At 39.7% G+C, this 13,807-nt stretch overlaps 1 protein-coding gene across 1 annotated transcript in view; it reads right to left on the bottom strand.

Annotated features, from left to right (window-relative positions):
• Window positions 1-13,807, bottom strand: part of IGF2R (insulin like growth factor 2 receptor) — a gene marked incomplete at its 5' end in the record, with an annotated part of 40,095 nt that overhangs the window by 9,287 nt on the left and 17,001 nt on the right. Inside the window, 14 exons of the mRNA XM_010162516.1 lie at window positions 793-1,027; window positions 1,502-1,648; window positions 2,430-2,637; window positions 3,148-3,309; window positions 4,416-4,565; window positions 5,501-5,713; window positions 8,030-8,292; window positions 9,253-9,375; window positions 9,758-9,884; window positions 10,545-10,735; window positions 11,361-11,497; window positions 12,343-12,440; window positions 13,067-13,197; window positions 13,573-13,779. Coding sequence (XP_010160818.1) covers window positions 793-1,027; window positions 1,502-1,648; window positions 2,430-2,637; window positions 3,148-3,309; window positions 4,416-4,565; window positions 5,501-5,713; window positions 8,030-8,292; window positions 9,253-9,375; window positions 9,758-9,884; window positions 10,545-10,735; window positions 11,361-11,497; window positions 12,343-12,440; window positions 13,067-13,197; window positions 13,573-13,779 — 2,392 coding nt within the window. The remainder of the gene's footprint in view (window positions 1-792; window positions 1,028-1,501; window positions 1,649-2,429; window positions 2,638-3,147; window positions 3,310-4,415; window positions 4,566-5,500; window positions 5,714-8,029; window positions 8,293-9,252; window positions 9,376-9,757; window positions 9,885-10,544; window positions 10,736-11,360; window positions 11,498-12,342; window positions 12,441-13,066; window positions 13,198-13,572; window positions 13,780-13,807) is intronic.

Below are 13,807 nucleotides of genomic sequence, written 5' to 3'. Positions count from 1 at the left end.
ACTTCTAACTATCATTTTAAAGTAAACAACTCTGTGCAAAAAAATTGATCATTTACCACATTAGTTCACTAGTTATTTTGACCTAGGTCAAAACTAGAAATTGGAACGGAGTCAAGAAATGCCCAGAAGTGTTTTCAGCTACAAAGGTTATAGTACTACCCTAAATTCAGCAAAGCATCAGAGCTATACCAGTTAAGTTTTATTAGAACAGAGGAACTAGTAGCAAGGCAGCAAATTAAACTGTTTTGTTACCCCACAGTTTATCGTAAGTTTAGAATTAGATGCTTTCATCCTTGCCAGTTTATTTCTATTCGCTAACTGGAGCGGGGAGGCTGGAGAGGCTGATGACTTCCCTGCCATTCATATTTTCCTCTAGGTTGATACTTAGAGGAATGGGGGGAAAAAAATCCCTAAGTTTAAGAACTTATAGACAAAAAGTTACATATTTGAGTCAAAACACTAAGCAACTAAGTCATTAAGATTTTTGTTGAACATGATTAAGAATAAAAAAATGCATTTAAAAATGCCTTTAAAAAGCTTTTAGTTTAGACTTATTCATCCTTTAGAAAAGGTTACCAACAGGGGGAAGAAGTGAGGATGAATACAGTAAATTAATCCTCTTCAGATAAAATGTGTTCTTTTCTGAATTTTTTTGTCTGTATGCAGTGTTCAGCATGAACAGTTTTAAGGCACCGTCAGCAATTTAAACAGACTCTCAACAGGGACCAAACAGAAGTACTATGCTACATTACAACTTCAACTGTATTGATTAGCAAGCGGCTCATTACTCACGAGTTCCCATTGTGGAAAAAGATCCACGATCCTGTCAGGGAAGAGAGCATTCTCAAGTCATAAGTTCTTTGTTTTTGGACAAACTTGCACTCCATCTTCTTGGGAGGACAAACAGCCTGAGTCTTCCATTCAAATGTCACAGCACAGCCAAGTGTCTCACTCAGAAGGTGTGGTCTCCCAACACCAGCGTTTTCATCACATGTGAAGATAATGGTAGATTCCCTTCTTGCAGTTCCTATAGGGGAAAGGTTGGGGGCAGGGGAAAAAGGGGCAGGGTGGAAATACTTTGTAAGAGGCTTTCAGGCATGTATGGATTTTCGTGTAGCAATTTTGTGCTGTCAACAAAAATTTTAATCAGTTATTGTTTCAGAGAGCAAATAGGCACAAATGCTTTACCCAGCAATTTTATTCCCTAGGTCAGCTTTCATGCTTTTTAGAAAGTAGTGTTGCTTCCAGAACAACTGACCTACATCAAAGCCGAGTGATCACTTATGATCTGAACACTCATGATCTAAAAGCATGAACTTTTTATTTCAAAAGTATTTTGCTCACTCACTTAAGTCAGGTTTGTCCCATAGACTCCTTATCTTGCCCACTCCTATCCCTTTACTTCTGCTGTACTGCACCAGAGGTCTTTTCCCCAGGCTGATAATGGCTGACTCCCTGTGTTAGCTCAGATCCTTGCACATGAAATATAGGAAGTTCTTACCGTTACCACAAAATCCCCACTTTCCATCTCCCTGGTAGTTTCCAGTTGTAGCACACCACGGCCTGCTCTTTTCTTCTGTAATACATTCCTCATAGGTCTTCCCTTTGTACTTGAAGGGGAACACACAAAGCTCTCCGTTTTCAGTCACTGAGAAGGAAAGGTATACTCCCTTAAAAACATGCAGTAGAATAGCAGGTATATCCATATTCAGGATCATATCCAAAGCCTGTACTTCAACACTAAAGAAAAGTCACAGGCAGAAAACAAATCACAGAATATTAGGGATTGGAAGGGACCTCGAAAGATCATCTAGTCTAATCCCCCTGCCGGAGCAGGAACACCTAAACAAGATCACACAGGAAGGCGTCCAGGCGGATTTTGAATGTCTCCAGAGAAGGAGACTCCACAACCTCCCTGGGCAGCCTGTTCCAGGGCTCTGTCACCCTCACTGTAAAGAGGTTTTTTCTCAAGTTTAAGCGGAACCTCCTGTGTTCCAGCTTACACCCATTGCCCCTTGTCCTACCATTGGGCATCACTGAGAAGAGCCTGGCTCCATCCTCCTGACATTCACCCTTAGCATATTTGTAAACATTAATTAGGTCTCCCCTCAGTCTCCTCCAAGCTAAAGAGACCCAGCTCCCTCAGCCTTTCAAATACTGAAGCACTGAGCCTAAACCCAATTAGAAAGCTAAGATGTAGTGTACAATTAGCTATGATCACCCCAACAGAAAAGCTGCACTTTCTCTTCTAGGAGGTACATGTTGATGTTGCAGATTAGTATGGCACATGTGATTTAACAAAACTACATGTTTCTATTAACATAAGCAAAATCTATGTGGCTTCCCTCCTATCACAACAAAACCTCATATTTTAAAGGTAAAAATCCTGATAACTTTTTACATAAAGAATGGGTCTGCTTCAATCTCACCTGGAGGGCACCGATCACCTCCTGTATACTGCAAGATGACCGTTTCATCCTGGTGGCTATAGTCCATTTTCATTTCCTTTATGTTTCCAAAAGATGATGCACCACTTTCAGATGTCAGACACACTGCCCCATCTTTGCATTTCCCCTGGGGCAAGTCTACTGCCTTACTGCATACACCAACGTGGTAACTGTTGGATCCAGAAAATACCTGTGCGGACATCCAGAAGCATCACAAACAAGGCTGCCTCAGAGCAGTCAATACTTACAAAGAACCACCCAAGTGCTTTATAAACCAAGCCTCATTCAGTACTTTCGTAAAGGAGGACGAAAATAAGATAACTGATTTTGCAAGTCTGGCCTTCCTTAATATGGCAAAACTGCAGGTAAAGTACAGGACCAAGGATGGAGTCTGTTCAGCAAATGTGTTTTCATGTTCAGGATTCTGCCACAGGTAAAGATTTCTCCTTCCTTTCCTCATCAGTATATCCATGAATTTCCCTCTCAAAAACATTAAAAACCTAATGTTATTCCCTCTAATACCACTCCCTCCTCTGTTAGGGGCCAAATAAATATCAACACTAGCCACAGCTGCAGCACATGCTTCAGTCTCCTCTCACACCCCAGGATGCTTAAAAGAAACCCCTGCTTCAGATTTAAAATACTGATAGCAATGGGCAGTTAAAAAAAAAAAAAAAATCTCACCACCAGAAGGCATTACCTCAAATGATCTTCCAGAAAGGCTGGTCAGGTTAAAAGTATAGTGTAGCTGCTCATCAGTCACAGAGCAGCCTAAAGTTTTCACTTTATCAGGACACACAACTGGAGTTTCCCATTCAAACACAAAACTGCAGTCAAGTTTGCTTATCATCTTTGGCTTGCCCTGTTACCAAAGAACACAGCAAGATACATTAGGTTTAATTTTTTGGAGAGTTTGTTGTTCTTTCTGCATTTCCCACCCCTGCTCCAACAGTTAACCTCAGTTACTACCAAGGCTAGGCTTCTCTGACTGTAGAACAAACATCATGCATTCATACTACAACCAGTACCAAAAAAACCTACAAATGAAGTACATTCTACCTAACTCCAGAAAACAATCAAAGCAGTAAATGAAGTACACAAGCTTTCTCATTAATTAGGGTCGAGTTTTTGACATTCAGCCTAGTTGCAGGCAGCAACAGAAGTGCGAGTGCACTGTGTTTTTCCATGTTAGAGATCAGTAAGAAAGTTCACCGAGTTAAGGTTTAGAAAGAATGCTATTTCCTTTGTCATATTTTAAATAAAAATATGAGCATGGTCTGTGTAATAGTCAAAGCCGCCTAATGTTTCAGCTCATGCCCCATGTTGATGGAAAATGGTTCCACTGAGTAGCTTCAACAAGCTCTGATTTGTCAAACATCATACCCAAGTGCTTCTCTACAATTCATTAGAGCATTCAAAAAAATTCAAGAAGTGTTAGAACCACCATGGAGCCTCAATTTAGTGTTCAGGTGTCAACACAAAACAAAAACGTAAGCATCCAAATGCAAACTTTTAAAGTTGTATATGATTATGGAAAGAGTTACAACATAGGGGATATATTTCACAGTAATAGCTTTACAAACAGTTATAGTGGTTATTGCATTAGCTTGTGGTACAGGTACAAGCTTTTGGACCTAGACAAGGTGCAATACAGCATTAAATTTAATGCCAGCAGTAAGTTATTGCTACATTACTTCAGCAGAATCTGATCCTTGAAACCACTAGAACCTGTTACTCTCAAGCCTGAAGTTCACGCACTCTGAAATTTTGCCTAGTTAAGAATACAAATACTAAGTATTTAAGAATACAAATACTAAGTACATTCCTTAAGTGTACTCCTTGTTGAAGCAAGTCCATCTTTACATGCTAGAAATAAATCCTTGATTTAGTTTTAAACAAAGCTAACACTGGTTACTACTCACTTCCCATTTTACTCCAATATCAACACAAGTTTAATAGGTGTCTTACCAGATTAGTTCCTTGGCTGCAGTGAAATACAATAAGAGAAGTATAGTTCAATTTGTTGTTTATCTGACAAGGAGTTGTGCTGTTGTAAGTGATGTAAACTTCATTTACTGCCTCATTTAACTTGGGAGGTTCAGTAACACGACCAATATCCTACACAAGCAAAAATATGCATTAAGAGACATACGGGACACCCTTGGATTTCAGATCAGCCCAGAGATTCAGATCAATTCAGATTCATCTGTTTGGTTTACATGGGAGCACAACTATTGTACTTTTGAAAACGGCATTCTATACTCAAAGAACAGTTGTTATATTTCAATCCTAACAAAGCACAAGTTGAGCAGCTCAAAACACTCTTTTGATTAAGCTTGACCAAAGCCAGGGACATTCTGCAATGTACAGGTAGATTCTCCTTCAAATCACTGGGCCAAAATACCAACACATCACTTAAAAATAGTGACTTAACAATGGAGTAAGGTCCCTAGATCAATTTGGAAGTTCATGAGAAACAAACTCAACTTTTTAAGTGCATCTTCTACAGCTCACACACAAGACCTCAAAAGGCAAGAACCTCCACCTCTCAAGGTAATAACACAGACAAGTTAACCAATATTCTGTCACAGGCTCACTATTCATTCAGCTGTCAAGTTCTTACATTAAAGTACTAAATGCATTTTGGAGGATGCTAGGACACATCCTGCGTCATACTGCAACAGGCTATCATCATAGCGATCAAGCACGTCATTTCTGTGCCACAGAACGGCACACTAAGAGGCATTGTGCTTCCCACTCTCTGTATTTGGCACACAGCACTACATAAAAAAAAAATATCTGTAGTAATTTTTCATATTTGTCATGGTATGGAATCTTCTGACACCCAAAAAAATCACTGGGTTCAGGATAGGAAAATACTTCTTCATAGGGAAAAGTGATGTAAGGGAATTTTTCAGGGTAGATTTTAATTTTATATTCCATTTCTTTAACCCATTGTCAAGCCTCTGGTTCAAATCAGGTCTCTGGGCAGGAATACTGTTTTAAACTAGCAGGGAAATGCACATCTCAGTAATTCCAGGAATAGTACTTACTATTGGTGATTCATTAACAGGAACCATGCAAACAGCCGCTCCAGGTGGGCAATTGACATCTTTAATAGGATTGAGAGGCTCACAGATGTTGATGTAGTAGTCTGGAGAAACATCTGTTATATCTTCATCCACAAATGCCTCATAATACCCAGTGCGATGGATCAGAGGAGACAGGTCAATAATGGAACTGCCATTCAGTACTGAGCACTTCACCTACAAGACATTTTATTGCTCATTCTTTTATTCCTGCTTTGATTTATTGAAAAACATCCTGTCCTTCATAGGGCCAGAAGCATGGCTGCATTTAAAAGTTTAAAATTTTATTTCAGTAAACAGCATTTGTTACAATTTTTGTTTGTCTATAGATACTAAGCACCTACCAGCTACATATGAAAGACAATCTTATGGATTAGATTCCATATCAGAACAATACCAAGACATAAAGCTCTGGCATGCATACTCCAGCATACATAGGCACTATGTCTTCATAAGACCAGTAGATCCTACAGTTCCTTCCTCTCCCTGTCTCCCACACATCATTGGACCATCTCCAATAAACAAGCTTAGTTATAACAATGAAAAGTTATTGGATTGCAAATTGATGGCTTGAGCACTGCATTTCCTCAGAATCTATTTCATGCATTCTTAAAGTGCAGAAGCTTACTGACAGCCTACCTGGAATTTGGGAAATCTGTTTTTGTTTAGATAGTAGCTAAGGAGCAACTAACAAAATTACCATTTAATTTCAGGACAAATAATTATCATTGCTACCTAGCTATCACCACACTGAAATAGCCAAGGTCACTGAGGATACACTGTAAAAAGCAATCAGAAATTACAAATTATTACTGAACAGAGTTAACAGGCTAGAAAGCATAGTGTTTTAAGGCACTGTTGATTTGAACTGCAGCACAGTGTATACTACTGAAGAGGAAAGAAGAGCTATGTGTAGCAGAACTCTTATAAAAGAGGGAGGGGGACGTGTGACAGTTCCTGTCAGGGAAAGGAAAACTGGAAAATATTTTTTCTAAATGAAAATGAGAGTTATGGTAGTATTGAGAGAGTGATAAGAATGAAAAACAACTTGTCACAGAGAATGATGGTCCTACTAAAAGGCAGAGAAAAGAATGATTAGGCATATGACAAAAGGTAATGTTCAGGTGTTAAGAAAAAAAGAATTCACCCTAAAAGCTCATTTAACTTTCTATCTCTATTGCTAGCTTTTACTCTGCGCAGCCACTACAGGTAACAATTTAACTATCTAAAATTAACTAAAATAAGACTAGCTCAAAGTATTGTCTGGAACACCAGACAGTTCATCTGCAGTTGACTCACATTATTAAAGAATATATTTTGCAGCAGAGGCAGATCCTAAATTCATGCTATCAAGGCTTATCAGTTTTCGCACTAAACAAACTGATCATACACTTGCCTGGCCTCTAGCCACTTACTTAGAAACAAAGACTATCCCCATGCACAGAGATGATGTCCATTCTCAACTCAACCTAAGTTCTTCTGGACTGCTGCACTGGAGGATCTTAACCACCAATTTTCAAAAAGGTGCCCTACGGCTTCCATCTGAGCTGTACAGAAAAGCAGCTAAGTAGGTTCCACAGTGGGGGTTATTCTGAAGCGTTGAAGTTTTAACTTGCCCCACTATGCAGACCAGAAGTTTGCCACGTATTGTTCAGCCCTGATTAAAAAGTCAGTAAGAAAAATATATATATGATATTGGGTCGTATACTACAGGAAGACAACTCTCCCTCAAAGAATTTAAAATACACACTGCTATCAAGCCTAACCCCCCAAGACATTTAGTCTCATAGAATCACAGAATAATAGAATGGTTTGGGTTGGAAGGGACCTTAAAGATCATCTAGTTCCAACCCCCCTGCCATCAGCAGGGACACCTTCCACTAGACCAGGTTGCTCAAAGCCTCATCCAACCTGGCCCTGAACACTTCCAGGGAGGGGGCATCCACAGCTTCCTTGGGCAACCTGTTCCAGTGTCTGACCACCCTCACAGTGAAGAACTTCTTCCTAATATCTAATCTAAACCCACCCTCTTTCAGCTTAAACCCATTTCCCCTTGTTCTGTCATTAACTGCCCTTAGGAAAAGTCCCTCCCCAGCTTTCTTGTAGCCCATTCAGGTACTGGAAGGCCGCTGTAAGATCTCCCAGGAGCCTTCTCTTTTCCAGGCTGAACAGCCCCAACTCTCTCAGCCTGTCCTCACAGCAGAAGTGCTCCAGCCCTCGGATCATTCTGGTGGCCTCCTCTGGACTTGTTCTAGCTGCTCCAGGTCTCTCTTGTGTTGGGGGCTCCAGAACTGGGCACAGTACTCCAGGTGGGGCCTTACGAGAGTGGAGTAGAGAGGGAGAATCTTTTCCCTCGACCTGCTGGCCACGCTTCTCTTGATGCGGCCCAGGATACGGCTATTGGCCTTCTGGGCTGCAAGCGCACATTGCTGGCTCAATGTGCACTTGCACACATTGAGTCTCACAAGTCTTTTCTGCAGAAGTAATTCTTACCTCTTCCTCACAAGCCAAGGAAGTATGCCAAGAGAAGTAACTAGTGCAGGTCTGCTCATCAAAAGACAGAAAAACAGGCCGGCTGTCAACTCCAACATCAGACTTGCATACAAAGCTAAAATGGCTTTTATGCTTCAGTTCAGGGTCTGCAGGGCAAGTATCTCCATCTTCATAGACAAGCTTTAACACTTGATCTTCGTAAGTTAAAGTTTTACTCAGTTTTCCAGCATTAATTGGTTTTGGACCACCAGTAATGCACACAGCTAAAGTAAAAAAGAAAAATGAACAAAACAGATCAAGTGTGATGTAACATCCCTTCAAAATTGCACCTTACAACATGAACGGCAGGAAACTTAAGATTTTAGTCTCACTTTAGTTTTTCATACCATGTAGAGCTGCCATTAATCTGAGCTGAACTGCACTGAAACAAAGACCAAATATTGTCTTTAATACTTCATTAACCAGCAGAATGTAATGCATCTACACGTGTTTAAGCAATCACAGAGTGTTTGGTTACCACTTCTCTGAAAACCAAGAGATTAACACAAAATGTCTGTCAGTTTATTCAGAATTTTATTAAAAACCAAATCAGTTCATTATTTTCTTCTAACTACACAAAAATAACTTTTTATTCACAAGCAATACTCCTATTTTAGCATTTAAAACGGTTAAATATTTTCTCTTTTTCAGTTTGACAGGACAGCTAGAAATTCAGTCTGTTAGTAAGTAGCTTAAAATACAAGGTAGCTTCTAATGATGTTTCCGAAGCACCCAAAAGAGAACAGAAAGCTAGAAAGAGGGTTGACAAGGGTTTGAAGTGTGGACACAAGGCTCAGTACAGATGCATTACAGCAATACTTCACCATAGAACAATTTTCATGCTTAGTTCACTCTAGCTGGAAGCTTGTAACTTCTTCCTTTTCACAACAGTCAAGAGGTGCAGAAGAAGCATCTACACTCCTGACCTCATGTCCAAAAGAATACCCACCCATTCGGACCTAAAGGGACTGGAAGTGAACTCATAAGTTTAGGAATGAGGTTTGATAGGAATACATTGCTTCATTTCCAGAACAGTTTTAGGATCTTTTCCTAGCTGTTCTGTTCACTCCTTCCACATTTGCAGTAAAACATGCCCCTTGCATTTTACTGTAAACCTGAGGATAAGTATTTCCATTGGGTGCTCTATAGCCAGTGATTAGTATCAGAAGGGATAAGATGCTTACCAGCTCCTTTAGCACACGAACTTTTAGCTTCAGCACAAACATTCAACTCAATTTTTCTGTTGTGTGAATCATTTATGGTATAACCAGACTCTCGCTTTAGTGATGTCAAATCAAAGAGGTGGCCTACAGACAGATCAGGGAATAATTGAATCTTTTTTTCAAATTTAAAATCAAGACATTTCTTAGCATTAAAAGCTTTTGGTAATTTAGCTTAATAGGAAGGTCAACCAGCCTCTACTTGCCTGCTACTTTAGAAAGGCAAACAGTTACTAATTCACATTAATAATTAGAAGTAAAACTAGTTTCAGAACTACAGACTATTTATGTTCCAAGAGACACTGCAGTACCTTATAAGATATTTCTACCTACCAATAAGCTTGTTAGTCACTATCCAGATAATGTGTCACACTACCCTTTTCTAATGAAGTCCCTCAAGAAAACAAACACAGCAGGGCTGCTTCCAGCAGCCTCTTCCACATACAAAATCCTAAGGCCTCCTCCTTACCTGTTGCAGGATTGGTTACCCGGCAGTCATTTTGCACATTGCTTTTAAGAGGACATGCAGCAGCAGTGAACCATAAGAAGGTATATTCACAATCTTCAATGGCTGTTATAAGTTCTGGCTTCGATTCCTAAACATGAAACAGTGGGGAGAGCAATATCTTTGGAGTGATACTGTAAGATTTCATGCCATAGAGTTATCCATGAAGCCTGTAGCTGAGCTCAATTTGAATGCTAGTCCTAGGACTTAACAGACCATAGTGGTTCTATGAATTAACCCAAGGACAGAGTATTTAATTGTGGCTACTTCAAATACACAACAGTACAGAATCATTATCAGGAGCAATAAAATTGATCAGAGGAGAGCTAGAGGCAGCCTAGCTGAGTAACAGAAAATCCAAAAGGTGATAAGACATTTCACCAAAAAGAAGAGTACTTAATGGCAAGGCACTCTGACATGCAAGAGTTAAGAACTACACAGTCAATAGCATTATTTACTACTTGAAACAATTCCCAACCTGCAATACATTCATCTTCAAGATACAGACAAACAATCTGAAGCTATTACAGATGATAAAATCTGTGTTAGTAGATTGTATAAAAAGACCTCTTAAAAACTGTTTAGCATCTAAAGCTCAAGTACTTACAAGCCTGTCTGCTTACAGGACTGGCTTCCATCCAACTACAGATGGTTAAGGAATGGGTAAGAACCACCCACCATTCTCCATACACATACAGTCTTATGAACAACTCACGAAAACATAAAACCCCACCAGAAGGGGCCCACTTACAATTTTGCTTTCATCACATTTGAGGCGCAATATTGTTGTTTTCTTGCGAATTTTATCTGGACATGGCTCCCCATTAATATATTTCAGAATAGAAATACCATTTTCCCATCGGGGACCATCAGCCACTTCCCCGAGACTTGTACATTTTGCACCTTCCATGAGGGAGACAGCAGCATCAGAAGGACAGGAACCTATACAGATGAAGGAAAACTGTGTTATTACTCCAAATGCTATTAAGGCTTACTTGCCTGGAATAAAACTCCACTACTGTACTTTCAGGTAAGTGATGGCAGATCTACCTTCAAACCGCTCTCCAAACCATACTCACTGGGGTGGTTTTTTTTTTCCCCCCAAAATCACAAGTAGCAGCAACCACCTCACTTCACTCAAGGTCATGAAGAAAGCAGTGGCAACTACTACTGGGGAAGCAGACTACTCCACACAGAGTGAAAGACTAGAGTGTGTTACCTGGTCTTCCATTGCACAAAACATGCAGTCAGTCAGAAAATGCCATAGAGACAATTCTGAAGTTAACATCTTGTGCCAAACAACTATTTTAATCTTGAAGAGCTATAGCAGACTTTGGATAAGGAGGGAAGAGCTAGAGTGCTGAAGTTATTAAGAGAAGATAAGAGCTGCTAGTCAATCTCAGATGGAAATAGGCCCACAACCTACCCTTCCCTCTGGTGTTGAAATTACACCCGTCTCCACATATTTTGCTTTGTGATTTTTTCACTTTGAACAACCAGCAGTACTGTCCTACCACTTGCCTTCCCTAGCTACAGCAAGGGGAATATATTTTTATTTTGCTCTTACGTGCAGCACCATACGGTACTAAGGGCTTGCAGACATTAATATAGTATTTCTCTGCAGAAGCAGATAGAGCAATTGCCTCCCAATTCTCTCTATGCCGTGTCAGAGGTGAAAAGTCATAGAAGTTTCCTTCATCATCCCTGTAAGAAAGACAAAGGATTCACATTAAGAGGCATTAAAAAAAAACCAAGTAGTTGTAAGTTACAATTCTGAAGTTACTGTAATAACTTTTAGCCTAGTAACTCCATAAGTAGAGTATCATGCTAGAAAAGAAATCTACACCAGACTCACTGCTCCCTACAAATCTCAAATTCAGTACAGAGATATCTCACTGCACCAGCCACCCCCACAGTAACTGTCCAAGTGCACACAGCCCCCCCAGCCAACACAAGAGTAATTCTGACTTTTCATTGTGCTTGCCATGCAGGCTTTCAGTACATGGCAAGCACAAACACACAGTTAGAGTGGATTGTTCTACCTTAGGGTAGAAACCTGTCAGGATGCCAAAACTCTGGGCCAATTATTAGCCACATTTGACCCCACTTATCAAATGCTCATCTTAATGAGCTAATACTTTGTTGTGACAGAAATAGATGACATTTTTCTTAGAGCTTTGTTTGGTGGAAGTTCCAGACAGCAGTTGTATTCTTTTAGCTATAGTTAAATAATAACTAGACACTTGTAACAACGTAAGATACTCATAGTTCAAGCATCAATAACTGCATACCCAACAGTTCACTTTGATACTAAGCTTGTTCCCCAGAAGAATCACAAAGAAAATATTTTCCTTCAGAGAAATTAATTTTAGGAAGCACAAATTGCAAAAGTTACTTAAAATACATTGTGTTGGCATTGAATGCCACATTAGCTGGTTACTAAGTCAAAACACAATAGCTAAAGCAGCAGTATTGCACTGAGTTGCAATAAAGCTGTATTTGTTTATGTCATCATACAGATCCATTTTAAGTTTGTGGAAACAACTTACTTGTAGGAGCACTCAGTAGATTTAACAGGTGGGCAAGCATACTGAGTATGCCACTCAAACATGTAGGTGCAATCTGGAGTTTCCTTCAAAAATACAGGCTGAAAGAACAAAACACAAAAGGAATTTACTTTCTCATTTAGACACACTGAAGCTACCAAAATGTCGCAGTCTTGCTTCAAGAAGATCCAGGAACTTGTATTTACGTATTGTCTTAGAGCCATTATGCCTCTGACCAGCAGAAAGCATGACTTCTCCCAAGCCTGAGTTTATCCATATGCACACTTCTGATACAAGGGCAGCCACTAGGAGCTTCTGCCTCCTCCATGAAATAAAGGGAAAAGCAAAAGTAACTCTAGGCACCGTTGTTTAAGAACAGGAAGGAAAGCACAAGTACAAAAGGTAGGAGTAGTATCTCTCACTATTTCTTACAAAGAAATGACTGTTATTTCTGGGAGAACATCCCTTCCCAATATCTCCAAGTGCTTTGCTACTGGCAGGCATCCGTTAAAGGAACAACATGCGCTGACTAGATAAATAGGAAATTGAAAACATTCCTCATTTTTTATTACCTCACAGGACCTTTCAAGCTCCTGCCTGATCTGTAAGTGATTAGGCAGTCCTTGAAGGAAGTTAGCTCGTGTTCTTCACTTTACCCTTCCACAAATTAAGAAGGCGGCAACTCTGGAAGTTAGTACGAACAGGAATGATATGTTTTGAAACTAACCTCAGATGTAGTCTTGTCACAGTAGAATAATATGGCAGTTGACCGTTCATATATTTTATGACATTTTTCTCCACTGGTGTAGTTAATCATTATTAAACCATTTTTGAAAGTCAGTTTTTCTGTGAGCAATCCTAGAAGCAAAGAGTTGAGAAAAGTAAACAGCCAACCCAGTAAATACATGACTGCAGTAATGCCTCTGGCAACATGGTTACATAGACAGCAATAACATACACAATAAAGTACTGACAGAAAGACATCAGCCTTCCTCTAGAACTTGTGACCTAGTTGTTGAGTACTCCAGTACAGTCGGGTTGATCTCATTCGTAACTGTGCGTCAAGATAACTATATACATGACATTTTATTTGCACATGAAGCAAAAGTGGTAGGGTGCTTTAACATCATATGTACAAGATTAGCAAGAACCCCTCTTGAATCACATAGTAGCTTCAATTACATCCTAGTTAACCTTCCCATTCTCTAAGTTCCTTCCGACCAAGTGCCATACCTGCTACTTTTCTGAAAGTATTGTCCATCTTCTTTACTTGACAGGATGACACAGTGTGAGCCTCTGGTTTGCAAGGTTCTGTTATTTCTCCACAAACTCTGAAGTAGTAGTCATACTCATCTGTGCTCACTTTTATGTCTTTATTGGAAAGTGGCTTCAGGTTATAAACATGACCATACCTTGGATCCTTCACCTGGCAATCTTCTCCTTTAAACAAAAGTTAAGAATTTATAAT

The sequence above is a fragment of the Antrostomus carolinensis genome, unplaced genomic scaffold, assembly GCF_000700745.2.
Source record: "Antrostomus carolinensis isolate BGI_N321 unplaced genomic scaffold, ASM70074v2 scaffold922, whole genome shotgun sequence".
In the NCBI taxonomy this organism is placed as follows: domain Eukaryota; kingdom Metazoa; phylum Chordata; class Aves; order Caprimulgiformes; family Caprimulgidae; genus Antrostomus; species Antrostomus carolinensis.
Note: the sequence above shows the minus strand (reverse complement) of the source record. Positions and strands in the feature narration are given on the sequence as shown.